This window comes from Patiria miniata, unplaced genomic scaffold, assembly GCF_015706575.1.
Source record: "Patiria miniata isolate m_02_andy unplaced genomic scaffold, ASM1570657v1 HiC_scaffold_22, whole genome shotgun sequence".
Lineage (NCBI taxonomy): Eukaryota > Metazoa > Echinodermata > Asteroidea > Valvatida > Asterinidae > Patiria > Patiria miniata.
The window spans coordinates 13,441,685-13,462,441 of NW_024037061.1; the positions used below are offsets into that span (position 1 = coordinate 13,441,685).

The window sequence follows — 20,757 nt, forward strand, 5'->3', positions numbered from 1 at the left end:
CATCCAACCAAAACAATTTTAATCTATTTGGAGCTACGTGCTATATGGTTTGTTTAAATCTCTTTGGTGTCACCAGACAGCCTCGACAAATACACAATGAAATGATTACCCATTTCCAATATCGATCTAGTTCCTGAATCAATATTTATCAAACATTTTTTGGACTAAGGACCGCTGAGATGATTATCTTTTTATAAAAAAATTACCGACGCGATGTCTGGAGAACCATTTGTCATTTTCTGAAGGTGACGATGGCCGTGCTGCGCGTCATTCTACTGGCGGCCCTTCTGGGTCTTTGCCTCGGCAAGAAGAGATACGATGGGTAGGTACCAAGACTAGCATATAGACTCTATGCATTCAGCGTCCATCTTTGAGGTAACAGTATCCTTCAGACAACAGCACGAACCTTAAAGGTGACCGCAATGCAAAGGATCTGTTGGCCTGAATTGGATCTATAGAGCCTTTTGCAGTTGATGCAATTTTCGTGCTGTTAGTTCTAATTCATGTTATAGGTTTTGCCCTTCACTAAGTTATTTTATCTGCATTGTGTATGCTCTGGATTCCCAGAGCTTTTGGTTGAAATAAAAAGACTTCAAATCCAGTGGTCAAATGGCAAGGCGGTTGCTGTAGAGAGAAAATTGGCCTTGGGTTCGAGTCCTGACCACTTTACACAGCGTGTATCGGAAAGCATACCGTACGTGATGGGTGAATCTGTGTCCTTATTAGGGCTCATGAAAATAAGGTTAAATGGGATACCAAGGTGCATTTTGAGGACTGCATTAAAAAATACATTTCATGGGCTCTTTAAGTCTCCCTGCATCGCTTTTAACTGGAATTGTGAATATTTTGCATCGATCAATGCGGGTTTTAAAAAATTGAGATGTACATTTTTAACCGAAGGATACGTATTCTTATGAGCCGAAAGCTTTAACCATTTCCCAGTTTCTCTTTTTAAGTGTTTTTGTTTGTTTCTTCTGTAGCTACAAGGTTCTTCGTATAACACCTGGCGATGACTTCCAGCTCCGGTCCATAGCCGACCTGAAACGTGGGTTGGAAACCAGGGTTAGTTGGCGTCCCAATTCTGTTTCTAACCAACATAGCCAGTGTGGAATTAAATCAAAGTAGAAAATCCTCGCGAAGCCCTTTTATTTTACGTGTATAAATGCAAGATCACGTATATATTAGCTGAACATGATTGTACAGAGTTTGTTACTTCGGGCAGGCTGTTCGTAGTTGAAATTTTGTCTTTCAGTGAGTACAAGAGGAACCACGGCTCAGTAACTTTTATACCACAAACATATAGTGCTAAAATGTTTTACTTCATTTCTAAGTTGCAAAAAGTGACGAGATCACTATATAGAATACTGAACCTTCAAAGAGTTACTCATCTGGCTGTGTATTTTTTGGTTTTGGCTAAAAAAAGGTTGATTTCTGGGCCGAGCCCACCCACGTGGGCAAGTCCGTGGACCTGATGGTAGCGCCCGATGACGCCGACTCTGTCCAGGAATTTCTCGCCCAACACGGCCTGGAGTCCACGGTCACGATCAACGATGTGCAGAAAGTCATCGAGGAGACAAGCCCCGAACGCCCGGAGGAGAACCTGGCTGCGCTCTCTAACTTCAGATACGACTTGTACCACAGTTTGGGCGAGGTATGGTGGTTGTTTTCAGCTGGGTGCTCGAGGGTTGGGTTGGATTTTTCCGACTGGGCGATCCAGAGGTGAATGGACGCTAAGGGATGGGTGCTCATGAGCGGTTATTATGAGTGTGTTGGGGATGGGTGTTCAATGGTAGGCTGGTGTTCAGGCTGGGTGGTAAGGGATTGAGACAGAATGTTAAGAGCTGGGTGTTAGACGACGGATGGATGGATATTTAGGGCTAGGTGTTAGGTCTAAAGGACAGGATAAATGTTTTGGGCAGATCGTTTTCTGGTAGTACTGGGTGTTTTGGAGGTTTGGGATTGGTGTGTCGGGATGGTGAATTGGATGGGTGTTCAAGGACAGAATGAATGTTATTTGGGGGCTGGGTGTTCAAGGGTTGGATGAGTGTATGGGTATTGGGCGTAGGAATGAAATATACCTTTCTTTGCTCACAGATTTTGACGTGGATGAGCGACGTGGCGGGAGAATATCCAAACATCGCCAAAACAGAAAATATAGGTTCCTCCTACGAAGGCAGGGATCTAACTCTTCTAAAGGTAGGACTTGAATTTTGTGGCATCATAAAGGATTGAAGACGGCCAGAGGAGACGCTGTTGAAGATTTGTCCTCGGAAAATGTTTCTTGTGTGTCATGACACTGTTTGTCTGATTTCTTTAATAAAAAAGAATGTGACGTCTTTCAGGCTGTTCACATTTTACAAAATCACAACTTCACTTACCGGGATGCACATGCTTCCAAAACATTTTAATACTATATAGACCCTTGGATGGAATATTGTCTCAATATCATTGATTGGTTATGGCAATACAGTGAAGGCCTGTGTGTTGTTTCCCCCCCCCCCCCCCCTCCCCAACAAAATGAGAAGAAAGAACACTCGATTTAATTGTTTTCCCGTTCATTTAGTTTTTATTCAACACAAGTTTTACCCCGACTGTAGCGGACGTTGTGTATTATTTACTTGTTCTTATTATTTTTGTCTTTAATTAATACCATTTAATCATCTTTAGGTTTAGAAAATATTGTTATCCTCATTATTTAGCTTAGACCATGTACATGTACAATGTAGATGTACAATTTAGTGTAAGATCCCTTGACCACAGTCCCCGATCCCTGTACGACCTTGTTTTGCCCAACTCTGCCAGGCCTGGGTGGCGGTCCCCATATAGCAACCTCCCCCAACTCCAGACCCAAACATTCCCTAAGGCACCATAATTCACCCTGTTAGGACACTGTCTGTACATTGACCATAGTTTTAGCCCATTTTCCCATCATTCTGTTGCTAGTGTCCAAACCTACAACACCTGCTTTTATACACCGTTAGTTTTATACATAGTTAGTTTTCACACCGTTAGACACGCCGTTAGACACCCAATTTTGGCAACACCCCCAGCGTAGTAAGTACATAGTTTTTCTTCATTTATCTTATAGTTTAATTATTACTAGTTTAATATCTAATTGTTTATTTCCTTTTTGTGTACCCAATTTACTTTACTCTACCATTTATATTAGTTTATAATTTCCCTTTATATTTTGTTGTTTTTCAGCAAAACCTTCCTACTTCCTTACTTCCGAATCATTCCTACCGTACTTCCATCCTACATCAGAACATCAAACCTCATTTCTGCAATTGATTGTGAACTGTAAATAAAGAGAGCAGGAAGCGTATATTGTACTATGGGACAAAATTCTTCACAACCATATAACGCAAGTCTATAGCTGTAATCGGCTATACCGACATTCACAACTGTTAACAAGTTTTCATGTCAAAATTTCATCACACGTTTCCAACACGTTTGCCATTATATAAAATTAGTTATTACCAAAATGCAAGAAAAGATCTGTACCGTCTACTGTGTTCAAATCCGAAGCCTCACATAGCAATTTAACAGTGAAAATTATCGAGAGAAAAAAATACCTGCTAATCATGGAAATATGAAAATCGGAACGTCCTGGCTATATCCTTTGAGGTTTGCGAAATCTCGGCTTAGTCCGATTCGGCTTCAACAGTGGCTCCACTATTATTAAAGCATTACAGATCTAAACCACATATAAACCAACGCCTCCTGTTATACCATTTGATGATCCTTGAATACAACGTGGAACAGGATTCTAATAATTCAAAATCTTAAGCCGAGGCTGCTGAAAATGTATTTTCTTGGAGGATTTTACCTTGACTATTATACACCGTTCCTCCTCTCCGTCTTTCCACAGCTCGGCAAGTCAGGGTCCAACAAGCCGATCTTCTGGCTCATGAGTGGGACTCACGCCAGGGAGTGGCTGTCACCAGCCACGCTACTCAAGATGGTCGACTTGGTAAGAAGCTTTGAAGTTATACTAGGCATAAAAGGGTTTGTCTTTCAAGGCGGTGAAGCAGGCTCGGTCACTTAGAGGACTGACACTCCATAATGTTACCTGTGACGTCATACCAACCTACGGGCAACCCAACCAATGAAGCATCTTTTGCATGTCATTTTGCCCACACCAACAGTTTATATCACCACTTTTGCACGAATCACATTTCAAGAGATCACATGCAGTGCAGAAGAGAACAGTAAATCTCCTTTCACCGCATGTGTTCTTGTTTCACAGCTTTTGACCGGCTACGGCTCCGACTCGGAGATCACCAACCTCCTGGACAAGGTGGACTTTTACTGGATGCCGATAGCCAACCCGGATGGCTACGAGTACAGTCGATCGGTTTGTATGCCGGGCACTTTCTAATGCAGGCGCTTACCGTAGATGTAAACAAAACGGGGTTTCCCCAACGTTTTCTACGATAGTGAAGATACTAGGGACCGTCCTACGAAATTATGCAAGTACGGTATGCAACTCGGAAAACGTCGCCTGTTAAATCACCATCTTGCGTTGTCGGGTTCTTTTTGGGCACATTATTTCCGATGTGCTTCTCACGTCAAAATCTTGAGATGCAGGTATTTAAAACTGAAATTATCACCAAAAATAGTGATTTTATAATAGGACACTTTTTCCGAGCCGCACACGTATCTGTCGCGTACGCGTATAATACATTTCTAAGGTTGCAGACCAGTAAATCGGTCCAAAATTACCTACGCCGGCCAAACCACGATTTGCATGCCCTCAAGTTCTTCCGTGTTATAGCATTTTGAGGGCCGTGAACTTGAGGATTTGTAATGAAAGAAAGGTGGAAGCCGTGCAGAGGACTGCACGTTCGTATTATGTGTGAAATTTGGATGAATTTAGGCCCTAAAATGGATTTTTTTTTGCAATGGAGCGTAGGCGTCCGTTTCCCAAATGGCGATGGGCTTTAGGACTGCTTTTAGTGGTGATCATCTTTGGATGGAGTTTTCTCCCAAAAGTCATCGGATAGTAAAACAAAAATTGAACAGAAAGTGAAAGATGATGGAATAAGCTTTATTTAATAAGTTGATATTTATCTCAAAAACCTCCGAGAGTTGTGAGTATTTTTAAAATAATTTTGAGAAATTACAACTAGGGTCTATGGCAGTGTATTTACGGGTCTGCACCCCTAATGGTTCCTACTAATTTCCTGCGACAATGGCATACGGTAGCCTATAGCAAACAATCTAAACATGACATTTATGCAAAATCTGGCCGAATGTGAACCTCTAAGCGCCTAGACCTTCATTGTGACGCTGATACGTCACAATGAGATGATTAGCAAAAGAAAATTGTTACCTGATTTTCCCCTCGCAGAGTGATCGTTTGTGGAGGAAAACGCGCGGGAAGACGTCGTCTTCTTGGTGTACCGGCGCGGATCCCAACAGAAACTGGGACGACCACTGGGATGGTAAGTCTCTTTCAGTTCCCGAATTTTTTTTTTCACGAGGGTATCGTTAGTCTATACTGGCCATTCCCACCGTTGTTTACTATCTCACCATGTAACGTTCACGCAGCCCTGTTGAAACTTAATTAACGTTTGGTCACGACATTTCCCTCTATAGTCCATATCGGCTGGCTGATGAGACTATAGACACACGAACAATGAAGCACACGTGATAACTATCAGTGCTGGGACATGATACTCCATGCCGGCCACACCGAAGTCGTTATTTTGCATACGCAAAGCACAGTAAAATTTTAACATCAATTTCTCGTAAAAAGGTAAAGGTAAAGGAGACGAACCTGTGGAACGGAGTGCCCATCTCTCTTTCGTTATAATGGGCCAGACTCACATGCTGCTGTGGGGGGATCGCCACACCTCCTCCACGGCGAGTCTGTTACCTTCCCAGCATTGAATAATGCCGGCACCCATTTATTACCTGGGTTGAGAGGAGTAATTGAGGTAAAGCGCCTTACTCAAGGGCACAACACGCATGGCCAAGGCGGGGCTCGAACCCACAACCTCACGATAATGAATCATGTGTTCCACCGCTAGACCACATGCGCGTGCCACCCATTTCTCGGCTCTCTGCTACTTCAATAATAAAATCTAGCAAAGTGTCTATCTACCATCTCTAAGTAGGCACCTTCTCCATCCCAGCCTTGGCCTTCACCCTTTAACTCAGTTGCATTAAGTCGTACGTCTCTTTTTCGTCCAGATCCGGCATCAAGCACCTACGCCTGCGGGCAAACCTACCGGGGTCTGGCCCCCTTCTCTGAGGCGTGTGTTGACGTGGTGTCCAAGTATCTCTTGGGTCTGACTGGGGTCGAGGTGTTCATTGACATGCACGCGTACAGCCAGTTTTGGATGACGCCATACGGTTGGACCACGTCCCTACCGTCAAACTACCAAGCCCAGGTGGGCTTACATAATTCACACTTATATTTGACATTTCAGCCTCAGTTCTAGGAGCGATTCACAGTGCAGGCCCCCTTTTTCGACGTAACGGTTCCACTTATACCCCATCTTCCCAGTTAAACTTGCTGTTCGCGTTTTCCTTTCAGAAAAACCTCGCTGACAGCGCCATGGCAGCGCTGAAGGCGGTCAACGGATTGAGCTTCCAAACTGGCAGCATCGCCAACGTCATCTGTGAGTGTCTGATCAATCTTGTAATTTTTTCTCTCGTTTCTCAATGCAGTCGGTTTTCATTAGATTTCTACATTTCGGTCATTTAACACTCTTAGATAAGCACATGAGTAATGACACTGATCTTGTTCAGTGTTGTAGTCGAGTTCAGCACAAGTCATTCAAGTGTCCGGTCTGACACAAGCAGCCTAAATTATAAGTCTGCCTAAATCACAAGTCTGGTCATAATAGAGGATGAGCAATGACAACTTAATGACTTTAGTTTCCCATTTGAATAGCTTTTGACAACTTAGGATTCGACTTTACCACAAGTCTCACTTGCTATCGCAGGCACTATGCCGGTGTAGCGTGAATATCTGACTCCATGAAATGTGGACTCATTGGTAGTATTGCGCATGCGTAAGTACGATAATATGCTATTTTTAGGATCAATTATGGGAGAGTGACCTGTCACGGGCGGGGGATTAACCAATGATCGGGAAAAGGGGTCCAACTTTCATAGGAGTCGGATTTTCATATGACACCGGTTGTAACGACTGCGAACTTTGATGATGATTGGCGAGTGTGTTTTCTTTCCCATTTCCATCACAGACGTTGCCCCTGGCTCGAGCGCCGATTGGGCCTACAGCAAGGCCAACATCCCCTACTGCTTCGCCCCGGAGCTGAGGGACACGGGCAACTATGGGTTCTTGATGCCGGAACAATATATCTACTCTAGCGCCATGGAGGTTTTTGCGGCCATTAAGGTCATTGGCAACCACATCATACCCTAAGAACCAAGCTAATCTGGTCACGTGGCGCGCAAATTGTGAATACGCCCATTCGCGCAGAGGTCTCTTTTCGAAAACAAAATGTTGTTCTCCCGCAAGTTCAGCTGTAGTCGTATTGAACAAACGAATAGAAAACAATTAAAGCACGAATTGATAATTGGGTTATGATGTTTTTGAATGTATATTATTACGGCCTGTTCGGCCGTTGGGTGGCAGCAGATACATACCTTTGCCCCGCCATTGTTAATTATTTTATTTGCATGGTTTCCCCAAATAGAAACACAATCTTCTCTGCAAGATCCTGACACGAAAATGTACTCAATCTTCTCTGCAAGATCCTAATACGAAAATGTACTCACTAAATCAATAAAGGTAATGCAGAAACATGAATAAAGTGTTTCGAGTGTCTTTAATTCTGAAAATTATTAAACTCTGTGCTCAGAAAGCCATGCTTAGGCCGATATAGCAGGTTTATGTACTCATCAAGAACCAACGCAGAACCGGCCACTGGCATAATTACACATCATATGAAAATTTGGGTTGGTATAAAATTCCGTATACACATTGAGAAAAACGCAGTCCAGAAGCTCCATGAAAATGGCTTTAGGAAAAAGTTTTTCTTTATTGTCACTGACAAAGTTGAACAAGGTGATTACCACCCAATAATGTATTTCTACATGACATAATTTTATTGATCAGGCCTATTATTGGTTATTTATATAATTTGTTTCATCAATATGACAACCACACAAGCTTAAATCGTATAGACCATTTTGCCAAGTAAAAATCTTATTACTAATTTTGTTCAAGTGATTATTGACTTTATTGTTCTTAATTCAGTGTACATGTATTTAAATACGTGCAGAATGTTGCATTTACAAAATAGCTCTACTTTGCAATTGGTTAAAAGATATTGAGTAAAATGTCAATACCAATATTGTCATTGCTGTTTTCTCTTGATTACGCGGATATTACTACCGCTAGATTTTTTTCGGTCACTTTTATCAAGCGACTGGCTAGAATGCGTTCGTAGTAAGTAATGTTGCACACGCCCTGTAGCTCTTTAGTACTGCAACTAACAGCATTTCGATTTCGTTTCCCACCATTTCATTTAAATGACTTTATTACTACTGTTTGGCTGTTTTGGAGTCCTTTGCGCCGCTGCTTGGGCTACTCTGACCCTCCGTCTGCCCCTTAGTGTCCTTCAGTTTCTTCGGCTGAGCGTCCTTCTTGCGTATCGTCTTGACGACCTTTTGTCGAAGTTCATCCAGGGTTAAAGGTTGAACTTCGTCCGGTACTGGCTCCTCCTCCTCGTCGTCCGCTAGGACGCCCTCTTGCGCCCTGCAAGAATTATGATCAGGGGCATTTTATATTACAGTTCCATTACAGGTCCTTCCCAGAGGAATGATTTTTATCTAGGAACCTTTACTTTACTTATGTCAACATGGTAGGAATTGTAGTTCCATATTGAATTCATTCATCAATGTCAGTTGTTGCACATAATTAAAAAGTTAAACTAAAAAAACAACTTAAAGTATAGGTTACACGGGAAAAAATGCAGGCAAGTTTTCTTCTCAAGTACAAAGAAGGGGCGCTACAGCATAATTCTGGAGGCAACTTGGTCGCAACACTTACTCAAGAGAGGGCGGCATGATAGCGATGCTGACACGAGGTGTTGGGCGCAGTTTGGCGGCCACAATGCTGCCAGTCTGTTTTGGCTGAAGGGCTGGCTGCACAGCGTCACCCTTTGATGCGTGTACTTCCTGCAGGGGGTTCGTGAAAATGATAACACGTTATTCTCAAGAGTAAGTCCAACGATGTAACTTCGTATTGCAACGGTTGCTCATGTTTGCTATTATAGTCTGATGACTAATTAATGACTATGTGTTCATTCTTAAGGTTCATTACGATGCAAGCCTAAGAGAGCTATATCTGCCAAAATAATCGACAAGTTTCAAAATCTTTGCTTCGTCCCTGACATGGCTTGACGGAGATGACGTGTGGGACGTGTGTGGTTCAATATGGGGCCACAATCAATCAATCAATCAACCAATCAATCAATCAATCAATCAAGTCGAGGCCCTTTTGGCAGCTTGAGCCAAAAAATATGGGCCACGTGAATACGAAATTTTGTAAAATGACGCCAAGGTAGAAATATTTATGTCGTTTTGGACTTGAAGGACTAGCTTCTACATGGTTCTAAAACCACAGACGAAGCCGAAACCGCCCCAAGTCACAAAGCCTATCGGAGTTAGGTCTACATAGACCAAAAGGTAAACTTCTCATGACAGCTGGTAAACCCGAGCCTCCTACCTTGAGCTGCAGGAAATGCTGTATCAGCATCAGATCGTTGGTAGTCTGCTCGACCTGGCCCAGGTACATCATGATGTTCCGTACGGAGATGCCGCGGCCCGACCCCAGCAGGTCACAGATGGCGGTGTCGTCGCAGCCCAGCCGGCGAAAGGTTCGGTCCACGGCTGTCTTGAGCTGGTCAAGCAGCTTGCCTGATCGCTTCAGGCGCTTCTCGTACAACTTGCACCGGTGGTCGGTTGTGGTATACCTCATCTAGTAATAAAATGTAGTAGAATTTCGCAACGACAAACAGAAGGGGGTGGAGTAACGATTGTCCAGTAGTGGTTGTTTGTAACAGTGATTTTGGTCGTAAAGTTAGGAGTTAAAGGGTGCCTTATTGCCAAGTTTTCCGGTAAAACGGTGTTCGTTCTAGTCACGTGAAAGTTGTCATGGAGTCAATCACAAGTCAATCATCAGTCAATTCACAAGTAACAGGGGATGAACAGTTTAATTTATTTGAAGAAATTACCGCTCGACTTCAGCCTGGATGACTTGTGAACGAGTTGTGAAGATTTGAAATGGAATTTTTGTGAAGGTTTTATTTGAGCGTTCATTTCTCTGCAGAGTATCTCAAGCGGTACAATAAAATTACTGTATTATAATAAGGTAGTTTGGGGTAATTGTAAAACATTTAAGTGTTGTTTGATTTCGACTCACTGTGACATTATGCCTAAATATGAAAAATGAACGTCAATAAATATCGCCTTTTTTGTAAACGATACTAAACAAGAATATGCCGTTTGTTTCTAATATTTTGGTGGTGCCCTTCACTAGCGCATAAGCTGAGATGCTGAGTGCATCAGTAGGTGCACTCATCTTCACGATGCTACGTCAAAAAATTCAGAGTACAATGGAATCTTTAAACTTTTAATTTGCCAACTTTTCTTAAATTTTGTTTATAAATGCATTGGATCAAGATTCCCTGCCCCTTACCTCCAAATCCTTCAGTATCATCTGCCGGCTCTTGTCCAGCTTCATTCCTTGCTTCTGGAAGGCCTCGATGTCGACGTTGAGGGCGCCGATCGCATCGTGCAGCACCTCTACCTCGTTGTTGAGCTCGTTGACGTAGTTGAAGAGGGCGAAGTTCACGTCTTCTTTCTTGACGAAGTCGTGGACCAGCTCGTCGAGGTCGTCGCTGCCGGTCACCCCGCGGACTCGATCGAACGCGCGCTCGAACATCTCGATCTCCTCCTTGTGGGCGCGCTCGTTGGCTTTCTTGTCCTCTGTGGTAATTTACGAAAGAAAGAAAAATGATAACAAGACAAACATTTGTTTTAGGAGATTATTTTACTATACACTTTCACTTTATGTAATTACAACTCTACCACACACTTTATTTACAGAGTCCGATTTATGCTATAAGGGCATCTATTTCTATGCCTTTCTGGCGTGAACTTCGTGTAACGCGTACGAAAAAGTTGCGATTATAGAAACAACGAAGAGTATTGTTTAGTTTTGGGTTTACCCTACCGGTACAAAATTTAATTAGCATGGTAAAGTCAATGCTGGTCGAGAAAGACGAGAAAAAAACGGATTTACTCGGGCAGGATTCGAACACATGACTTCACTTGGTCGGATTGATGATATACCGACAGGTACCTCAAACAAATTGTTTATCAAATTGTGTGGATGTAAATTTCTTACTTCTATCGCGGCTGTATTGTACACTGGCATGATGAAGACGGATTTCATATTAGTTCACAGTGACATCCTTACTATTGTGTTGCGTACACCAAATTGTTTCAACATAAAGCACTATGACAACCTCATAAACTACACGTACAGTTGAACGTTAAAGACATACAATTACAATTTCGAAATGATCGGATTCTCGCACCTTTCTTCTTTCTCTTAGCAGCCTCGATCGCCTTCAGCTCGGTTCTCTCTTGGCATTTGACGGCCATGAAGTCCTTCAGTTTCTGGTCGTGATCGATGATTCGCTTGAGTTCTTTGATCTCCACGCCGTACAGCGTCTGCTCTCGCTCCTGGCGCTCGCGAAGAGAAGACATCTTCGATTGGGCTTCGTCTCTGGAAATGACAAATTAATGTCACATCACAAAATTAAGATTTGTTTTCCTTGAGAAGGAAAAGAAAGCATGATTCTTTAGCACCTTCAGAGATGTAGACAAAGTCGTAGTTTTGCGTGTACATCGTGTTCATATCGTTATATGTAGATAATATCGTTTCCCATAGATGCGACGAACTAATCGAGGAACAAGTTGAAGATGTACATGTAGGCTATATGGAACCGCCCACAATAATACTGGAGTATTCACTCTAAAAATTAAATTGGGTAAAAATCGTCTGATATTGGTTTCCAGTTTGTGTACATGTAACAGTGACAGAACAGTCAACCTTTTCACTCATGTAATATCTGTATATTTTAAGATGTTGTATAAAAACAAAGAGCAACTTAGGCGTTTTCTATTGCACTTGAAAAACTATGAAGTGAAATACTTAGGCCTACTTCACATACTTAATACTTTACTACTTAGTAATTAGTCCTACTTTTAAGTTCGAGTTATTTGCTGCTAGACAGTAACTAACAAGTATCGTAAAAGCAACCAACTTAAAAGCGTATTTTCTGAGGGTTGAAAACGTCCAAAATGGAAACAAAAATAACCTTTTCAATAAATACACAATTTAAAAAAAATAAGATTTGGTGCTATATCTCACTTAAAGAGAGCAAATTATGCGCTTTTCACTGCATGAGAAAAACTATTAGGTAAAAACTTGTCTTAAACTTTAAAGGAGAGTAATAACTAAGATCATTTGCTTTAAGTGCATTATGATTTCGTTTGAAGCAACAAAATTCCTCAAAATCTTAACAGGGTGCATAACAACCAATCTGTTGAAGTGTCAGCTCTCAGTGGATACTATATATCTTGAGAAAAACACAAAAGACATAATATGAACAATTTTTTTGGGTTTCGTAAACTGGAATCCGTCGCTATTAACGCGCGTTCAAAATGTACAAATGTTGAAACCACCTTCATTTATTTTCTCAGTTCTGAACGATTCCATTTCAGGCTGAACAATTTCACGGGGTATCTGGTATTATCCCTATCTTTACTTCAAGCAAGGTGTTCCCTCATTAAATCGGTAAAAGATTATTTTCGACCGATCCGGTCTCATTTCTGTTTTAACCTCATCCCCAAACCAACCCTTGCCTCACCTCATATCATAGGCAGCTGTGGCCTCGTCGATCATCTCCGTGATCTTGCACTTTAGCTCGTTCTGCTCCTTGCTCAGTCTGCGGTACAACTTGTCGTAGATGGCGCGCTCTCGTCTGAGGTGGTCGATTCGTTCCCGCAGGTCCTGGTTGTTGGTCAGCATCGTGTTGAAGCCGACTGTGGCCTTCAGGAAAGAAGGCGGTGGGACGCAGATAAATTTGAATTTTGGAGATTTATATTGATAGATGCGATCTACTTTGCCAAATGATGTAGCCTGAAATGCACTCTAAAATTGTTTGTAACAATTCATAAAGTTGTTTTTGAAAATTTTGTAAACGGAGGCAAGATATGTGCAGTATTGTTATAGTCGCGTGATAGTTTGTGCAGTGGTTGGACGGTATCCAGAAGGAGGATATGAAAACAATTCGCCAATGGCGTCGCATTTTTCGCCAGAGCTTATTGTGCACTCGCACTTGTTTTTTATCTCGTTATTAAACACATTGCTGCGATTATGAACACTCGTCTCGAAGATTAAAGCAGAAAATTATAATAGGCATACTTTTAAAACAGAGATGGTTAAACAAATTAATGCTTAGTCACAACCTGAAGGCTACTACTTCAAACCATACAGTCACAGCATAATTCTTCAAGCTGTAATGCGAATAATTATTATGGCATACCTTGTCCAGCCGATTTTCCAGGACCCTGATTCGCTTCTGAGTGCTCACGTGACGAATACCGTCCACTTGGAAACCGCCCAAATCTTTGTACTTCTGTTGGAGCATGCGCTCAAGCTTCCTCACCTGTATTATACAAAGAAATTGAGATTTTTACGCAGGCGTTATTATCAAATTTGAACGAATGAAAGAAGCTGACTTTTTTCCACAATATTCTTCTGGCTAAAATGACCATTTTGAAACGGTCATCGCTGCGCAACGCACCACTAAAAACAAACACCGAAACCGGCTGGCCAACGTTTTTGAGGCATCAAAGCATAATGGAAACGTTCTCAAAGCAGAATATGAATCTGTATTTTAATCTCCCAACTCTGATGGGGCCTGGAAAGGTCCTGAAGCCGATTCCGGAACGAAGCCGAGATTTTGAAGATAAAACCACCCAGCTTGTATAAATAATAGCCTGCGCTCGCTTTTACTTGGTTACAACCGCCAAGTTACATTATGAGCCAATGGGAGCGGCAAAATCCACTTCCAATAGTCCCAACTTCCTATCCTAAAGGCGCAGTGTCCATTCCCCCCTTTCTCAAAAACTTGTGAAAGAAACCAAAAAACGTACCTCCTCGTCCAGCTTGTCAATAGCGCCCTCTTCCTCGGCGACTGCAGCCTTATCCTGTTCGTAAGCAGTCAGCAGTTTCTTGAGGCGTTGCGCGTTGGCCTGGTCCTTCTTGAGATTGGTCTGACTCAGGGCCAGTCTGAGATCTGTGTCAATCTCCTGCTTCTCCTCGCTCAGGGAGTCGATGTGGGACCTGAATAAACCAGAAAGATAGGCGATGCAGTAGCAAAGCATAATTTGGCCACCCAGGCCCGTATTATCAGATAGGCGTGGCACAGTAGGCACTGTGCCTAGGGCCTACGAAAAATTCGGGGGCCTATGAAAAAAAATGAGGGCTTACGAAACATATCACTGCGTGCCAACATGCTTTTAGAGCTATCAATTTGGACTGGCTTGCTTGGTACAGCTTAGTATTAACATGACATTTGTGCTTGTGCCTTTTTTAAATAGGGCCTACGGAACACTGGTACATATAGGGCCTACGAAACACTTTATCCGGCCCTGTGGCCTACCGTTCATTTCGTTTTACTGTGATGGGTTTTCAAAACCTCTACATTAAAGTCCAAAGATTTTAAGGACAAAAATCTAACATGACATTTAATGAATGGATTATACACATTTAGTAGAAAAGTAAACGAAGGAATATTGAGGGTTTAGGATTCATGTAAACCTAGAAGTGGCCGTTATTTTAACGTCTTTCTTAGTCAGTAAGTTTGAACAAGAGAAAAGGTGATATACGATAATTCTAGGTAAATATAATTGGGAGAAGGGTTATTGTATAGGCCTGGTCATGTACCAACTGCTTGATATTATCATGGACTCATGGTTTTCAATTTGGTTTTCAGATCAGAAATTAAATTCGCAGTCTGTGAAAACTATTCAATAAAAATTCCTCAAGCTATTTCCCTCCTTCTCTCAAAATACTTCACAAAATGGAACCTAATGTTTTTTTTTCTTATGCAATCCTTGAAATGTGCCTTTGTGTTCCAAGTATTATTTGCAATCTTCATATTGTATTTTAAGGGCGTTTTGGTTCCTTTTGGTTTTTATGCTGATGCCAATTTCCATATTCATGAGCAAAACTGTGATGTCATTCAAGGCAGAAACTTCAGCTGCTTCAGCATAAAAAAAAACTTGTCAGGAAAAGCATGAAACATTTTAATTTTGTGTATTAAAGTGCACTTTGCAACATTTTTACCAAAAAGGATGTCTCAAAGTTTTGATACATTTTGAGATGAATGTAAATTTGCAAACAAATATGCTCCAGTGCAAAATTCATTTCATGAACCCTTTAACGAAGTAATTGGCTATAGCCCCCATTTAAAGATAATCACACAACGAGAGGCCGGCCGGCTGAATGTTTCCGATTGGGTGCTTCTTCGGGGAGGAGAGGAACAAAACAAATTGACACAAAAGATGGAAAGAAAAAGGAGAAAACTCACTTTTGTTTTCTGATGATATTCCTTGCCTCCTCGAAGTAGGCCTTACGGTGACCCTCCACGATGCGATACTGCAGGTGCAGACGGCCTAGCTCCTCCTCGGCCATCCGCTGGTCATTCTCCTGCTCCGTCGGAGAATCCACGCGTTTCATTGCTGCTCGGTTCATGTTTTTGTTTTTCGACTTGAATTTTAGTCGCTGTAAGATTATCAATTTCGCTAAATTTAGGAAGTGAATTGTACGGTTGGGGAAAAGTTATCACAAATGATACCTGTATCACGAAATAAGACGTGCTCTGTATTCAGACATATTTTATTTTTTCAAACGATGTTGACAGGTATCTAGTAGATTTTCCATCATCTTGACCTAAACTTAATAATCAGTTGTGTATATTGTATACATACGTTCTCATCTGCTCTTCTTAGTTTTGAAGGAGTTTTATACTTTAGGCTAATTTTGGTAAATAGAACTCACCTCGCTTTCAGAGAAAATTTATGTTTCGTCCGTTTTCTCCACGTCGTGCTTGTGTTGTGAGGAATGTTGAATGTTTGGTTACTAGTGTGAAGTTATTTTTGTTACGCGCGTACTCATGATTATTGTTCCCGAACAATGGATTAGGAGTTTTAAAACAGTAAACGCGAACGCGCGTCTACTGTTTGTGGTGAGATTAACGCGCGTGCAGCACGAGAGGGCGCTATTCAGAAGCACCGTAAACTTTTACTTGCTCGCTGGAACCTTAACCGTACGTACCCCCCCCCCCCGACCCACGGCCTCGGACCCGTACCCGTTGATATGGCCCCACTGAACTGTCGACCCGGAACCTTTCGTTGAACACTAAACAGCAAAGAAAAACTGGTCATTATCGCCTAGAAGGAAAATGTTATTGGGCAGACAATGAAAATGGGGACATTCAAGGTTGAATTGTAACTGCTTTAATAAAAAATAAATAATCAGATTTAAATTGAACCATGCAGGGTTAACTTGAGATAAATTCCACACAAGTTTTGGCAGGATATTTTCATTTCCTGATGCACAATTATGTTCTACCCCCCCCATATCCACACACACAGTTCCGGCTTTCCAGTCGGATTAATTGGGAGTGAATTAGGTCGGACCTACACCCTAGAATTCAACAAATAAATTATATTCCGGTCCATTAGCTGATCTTAATTCCCGTTAAATTAAAGTTAATGTCCAAGTACATAATTAATTAAAGTTCTAATCCATGCTTTGTACACACGTTGATATTTTTGTGCGGCATTTTTATAGTTTAGTGAAAGTTTTCTGTTCCACTTCAATTCACAAGTACACTTTTTCTCCGGGTTTGTTGCAAATTAATCAGTCTAATATTCTCTTGTGCAACCTAACGGGCTTAAAAACGAGGTCATTGTGGTGAGCACATCAATTATTTAACATTACGGAAGCATTTCTTTTCTTTGACTATTTCATTCAAAAAGTTGGCCTTGTTGAAATTGGATCGTTCTGCTGAATGAAGCTAGCCAGCTAGCCGAAGGTTATTCAAGGATCACATGGTCGCAACGGACCAATGATAATCAGTCCTTGAATCACTAGCTGAGCTCTTCAGAATCAACATGGCGGCGTTCGCATCATCCGGAGGTGAATCTAAGTCGCGTTCTGCCCCTGAAGTTATTCGTGGGCAAGTGTTTGATGTTGGCCCTAGATACAACACCCTCCTTTACATCGGGGAGGGGGCCTACGGTATGGTATGGTAAGTTCTTGCCCTTACTTTGACAGTAAATTAATCGATGGATCACGAACTTCTCCGAAGCAAACCTGATTCACGTCACGTACAAACGTCATGTAGGCGGCCTACATGACTAGCCAGCCTATGTCGCTACTGCATGGATGTCAATACAATCCCATGTACTGATGTAGCTGTTGTACGGCGATCGTGTATGTAGTGTAGGGTTTCTGTTTTGTTTTGATCAAATTAGAGTGAAATGTTTTTTATTGCTAAAAAAATCACCTTTAGTTTACAATCAAAAGCAAACTTTTTTCAATTCTAATGTCACACCCATTTTGCAAATTTGAACAGATTCTTGTGGTAGAAATCACGATTTTCCTGCCATGCCTGCGCAGTTTGTGCCTTGGCCCTTGCCATTTGTGCGTGCTCACAGTACATCGCGCGGTGATCGTCATCTTTAATTTTGGGTCGCGTGTTGTCTATAACTAGAACTAGGTAAAACATAACAAAAATCTGGTCAAAAGTTTGGGTGGTATTACGTAGAGAATTCTCATCCTGGACGTCAGTCGTATTGCAATGAAGACTTCTTCCAACCTGGGCTATGTAGCTCACTAGCTGCACTATACTCAATGTATTATTGCATGGGAAAGATTCCCATATCTGGCCATCACTTTTCACCCAGTGCACAAACCGGATGAGACTGGTCTGAAAGTCAAGTGTTTCTCAGTAAATACTTCAATATTTTCCCTGCTAAATTTCACTTTTTAGGACATTATTGGCTGACAGTGATACTAGGTCACTGAAGGGAAAAATTAGTGATGGCCAGATAATATGGGAATCTTTCCATTGCATGCATCATAGGTATACTTCCAGTGCATACATGGCATACAAAAACATTGCAGAATCTGGGGGGGGGGGGGGGGGGGTAGTCCCATAAATGTGACGGAAATACTGGACTACCTCCGTATTAATGTCACACATCCCACATGTGGTATGCGCACGGATGGTCCTGTTGCTAGGGGAGCCGAAAATTAATTAAAGATCGAAATCATTTTGTCAGCAGAAAATCAACCCAGCTATAGTATGACTGCTGGTTAGCACAAAAATCATTAAATTCAGTACCTTCAGAGGTCTAGATATCCGAAAATAATGGTAATTCGTCAAAGAATTCAGACGGTTTTGAAAGAGCATGGCCTCTCTGATATTTACCAGACTGTTTCCCGGCCTAATTATAGTCAAAAGGCCAGTGGGGTCAGGGAACCAGACAAGAGCTTTAAGGCAAAGTAAAAAAAAAAACAAGTTTCTCGTCCCCGCCTGCTTCCTTTTTGGAGGCCGCCTGGATTTTTTTAGTATTTTTTATTTTTGAAAAATGCAGTTAAAACACTGAAAAAGTCCACAAATTCATCGGAAAATAAATACTTGCGAAATATGTGAGTCGAAGTTTTCAGTATAGACTCTGTCGGTCACTTTGTACACCACATAATATCGACGTGTGATCGCTACCCCTGCGACAGTGCGAGCATGGCGAGTTCACAACAAAACTCACCCACTTGGTTCCTACTCCTAGGCAGCTTACCCCGCAAAACTGTTTGCCTCTACAAAACACCAACTAAGTACAAAAACGTCCATCACAACCAAGCTATTTCCCACAGAACCGCTGCACAGTTTGCCCCTAAACTCCGTACAATACCTCATGACATACTCACGTTATGTGCACCCAACAAACATCGGTGGATTCTGTCTGTTTTTCGGCAAAAATGATGAAAAATATGCCCTTTCCGCACTGAGCCAACCTGACACTCGAAACGTGCACGCGCGCAGAATGATCGCAGTCATTTTCGGTTCGATCGCTCGGAGTGCGCCGCGGGGGGTACTGTAGGAGGGAACGATAATATGCGCATGCGCATGCGTACAAGTGCAAGTACGTATTCAACCGGAATCTGTCTGCCGTACTGTATGCGGTAAATGCTGACTTCAAAGCCAGAATGCAACCGGTATGAGACTAGCTCACGCTGGAGCTTGTGTTTAAAGAATTCGCTCGCGACTTTTGGCGGTTAAAGCAAATGCATCTAAAACTGTTCTTGGTAGACCAATACAACTCTAAAGGGCACTGTATATATGTTCAGTTCTCTTGTCCAACTTGTCTTTCATTTTAAAAGTGTCTTTGAACAGTGGAAACACCAACGGTTGCAGGGAATTTTAAAATGGTGGCCATCTTGAAAAAAATAAAAAATAAAAAGCCCCTCTTCCTCCTATTTTTCAAAAACCCGGAAGAGAACCTTTTTTTTTTTTTACTCGGCCTAATCATCCACTGAGCGTGCGTCAACTTTACAAGACATCTACTACTTATCCTGCATCAATATTCATGGGAAATTTTGGAGAGAGTATGCACCTTTGACCTTTTAGAATTTCCCAGGTTATTTATAAAACTAAGTAACCTCCATAGACCATAGTGAATATCAAGTGAAACCACAGTATAGACTTCACATTCAGGAAACACACCTTTGCAGAAAATTAAGCATGCATTGCTGAGTGGCTCTACATACCGAGCAAGGCCAGTATTTGAGACACAGTTGTGGGGCTAGTTGATGCTGAGCTGAGCACCAGTCTAGGGCTAGTCTACTGGTCTGTATTCAAGGCCCTTACATATATACACACAGTTACAAAAAGTTACTGCAAAAAAAAATAACCCACCATTTTGTTTACTATTATAATTCAGCCTGATATGCTCACTATAAACTCAAGTATATACGTTTTTTCCCCAAAAAATTGCAAGTCCTTTATTTCTCCTTCGGTGAAATGTGCCCTCTTTATTTTCTTCAAGAAACAGGGCCATGCTGTGTGTACATGTAACTGGTAGCTGATCATTCAAACTCAATCATTTTGTATGTGTATGTACATGGGAAACATGCTTCAACTAAATTTTTGAGTGATCTGTAAGTAACTTAACCCTAAAAGGGCTTGGGGGGGGGGGGGCTGAACTTTTTCCGTGACAGCCTTGATTTTTAATTTTTTTTGCGACCTGAGCTGCTATGACTTTTTAGCCTTGAGCCTGCACATCTTTTGATCCCAAAAACATAAAAATCGGAAAAAAAACATAAAAACATCCAATAAATTTTCCGGCTCTACACGTCGTGTACACAGAGCACAATTACCATTCGTACATATGAATAATTAATTATCCATAATTCCAAAACCCTTTTACCTATAGTCATGACATTTCTTGGGTATGTTCATGATGAGTTGGTCTATGCATGTACTGAGTTTCAAAATTTTTTGTCACTCGATGGCCGAGATCCCCCCCCCCCCTCCCCGGCTGAGAGATGGTCAAAATAACCCAGCCCTTTCAGGGTTGAATGAAAGAAATGATTTGTTTGTGCAGATCAGACTGTGTTGTCCTTGC

General features: G+C 41.8%; 3 protein-coding genes across 3 annotated transcripts in view; 2 read left to right on the forward strand and 1 right to left on the reverse strand.

Annotated features, from left to right (window-relative positions):
- The first annotated feature begins 251 nt into the window (after positions 1-251).
- On the forward strand, positions 252-8,333 carry LOC119730948 (carboxypeptidase B-like). The gene is made up of 10 exons (XM_038204017.1): positions 252-322; positions 981-1,062; positions 1,424-1,651; positions 2,095-2,196; positions 3,872-3,973; positions 4,250-4,357; positions 5,354-5,447; positions 6,199-6,398; positions 6,545-6,629; positions 7,218-8,333. The coding sequence occupies exons 1-10, from the start codon at positions 252-254 to the stop codon at positions 7,397-7,399; spliced, it is 1,254 nt and encodes a 417-aa protein (XP_038059945.1). The 3' UTR covers positions 7,400-8,333.
- Positions 8,157-16,219, reverse strand: LOC119730947 (coiled-coil domain-containing protein 63-like). The gene is made up of 10 exons (XM_038204016.1): positions 16,124-16,219; positions 15,654-15,847; positions 14,215-14,404; positions 13,602-13,724; positions 12,924-13,105; positions 11,586-11,776; positions 10,682-10,971; positions 9,710-9,961; positions 9,032-9,159; positions 8,157-8,737 (listed from the first exon to the last, which is right to left on the reverse strand). The coding sequence occupies exons 2-10, from the start codon at positions 15,815-15,817 to the stop codon at positions 8,524-8,526; spliced, it is 1,734 nt and encodes a 577-aa protein (XP_038059944.1). The 5' UTR covers positions 15,818-15,847; positions 16,124-16,219; the 3' UTR covers positions 8,157-8,523.
- A 979-nt stretch (positions 16,220-17,198) lies between these two features.
- The window catches only part of LOC119730216 (mitogen-activated protein kinase 1-like), a 49,164-nt gene continuing 45,605 nt past the window's right edge, over positions 17,199-20,757 (forward strand). The window contains exon 1 of the mRNA XM_038203007.1: positions 17,199-17,378. Within this exon, the coding sequence (XP_038058935.1) occupies positions 17,242-17,378 (137 nt within the window). The 5' untranslated portion in view covers positions 17,199-17,241. The remainder of the gene's footprint in view (positions 17,379-20,757) is intronic.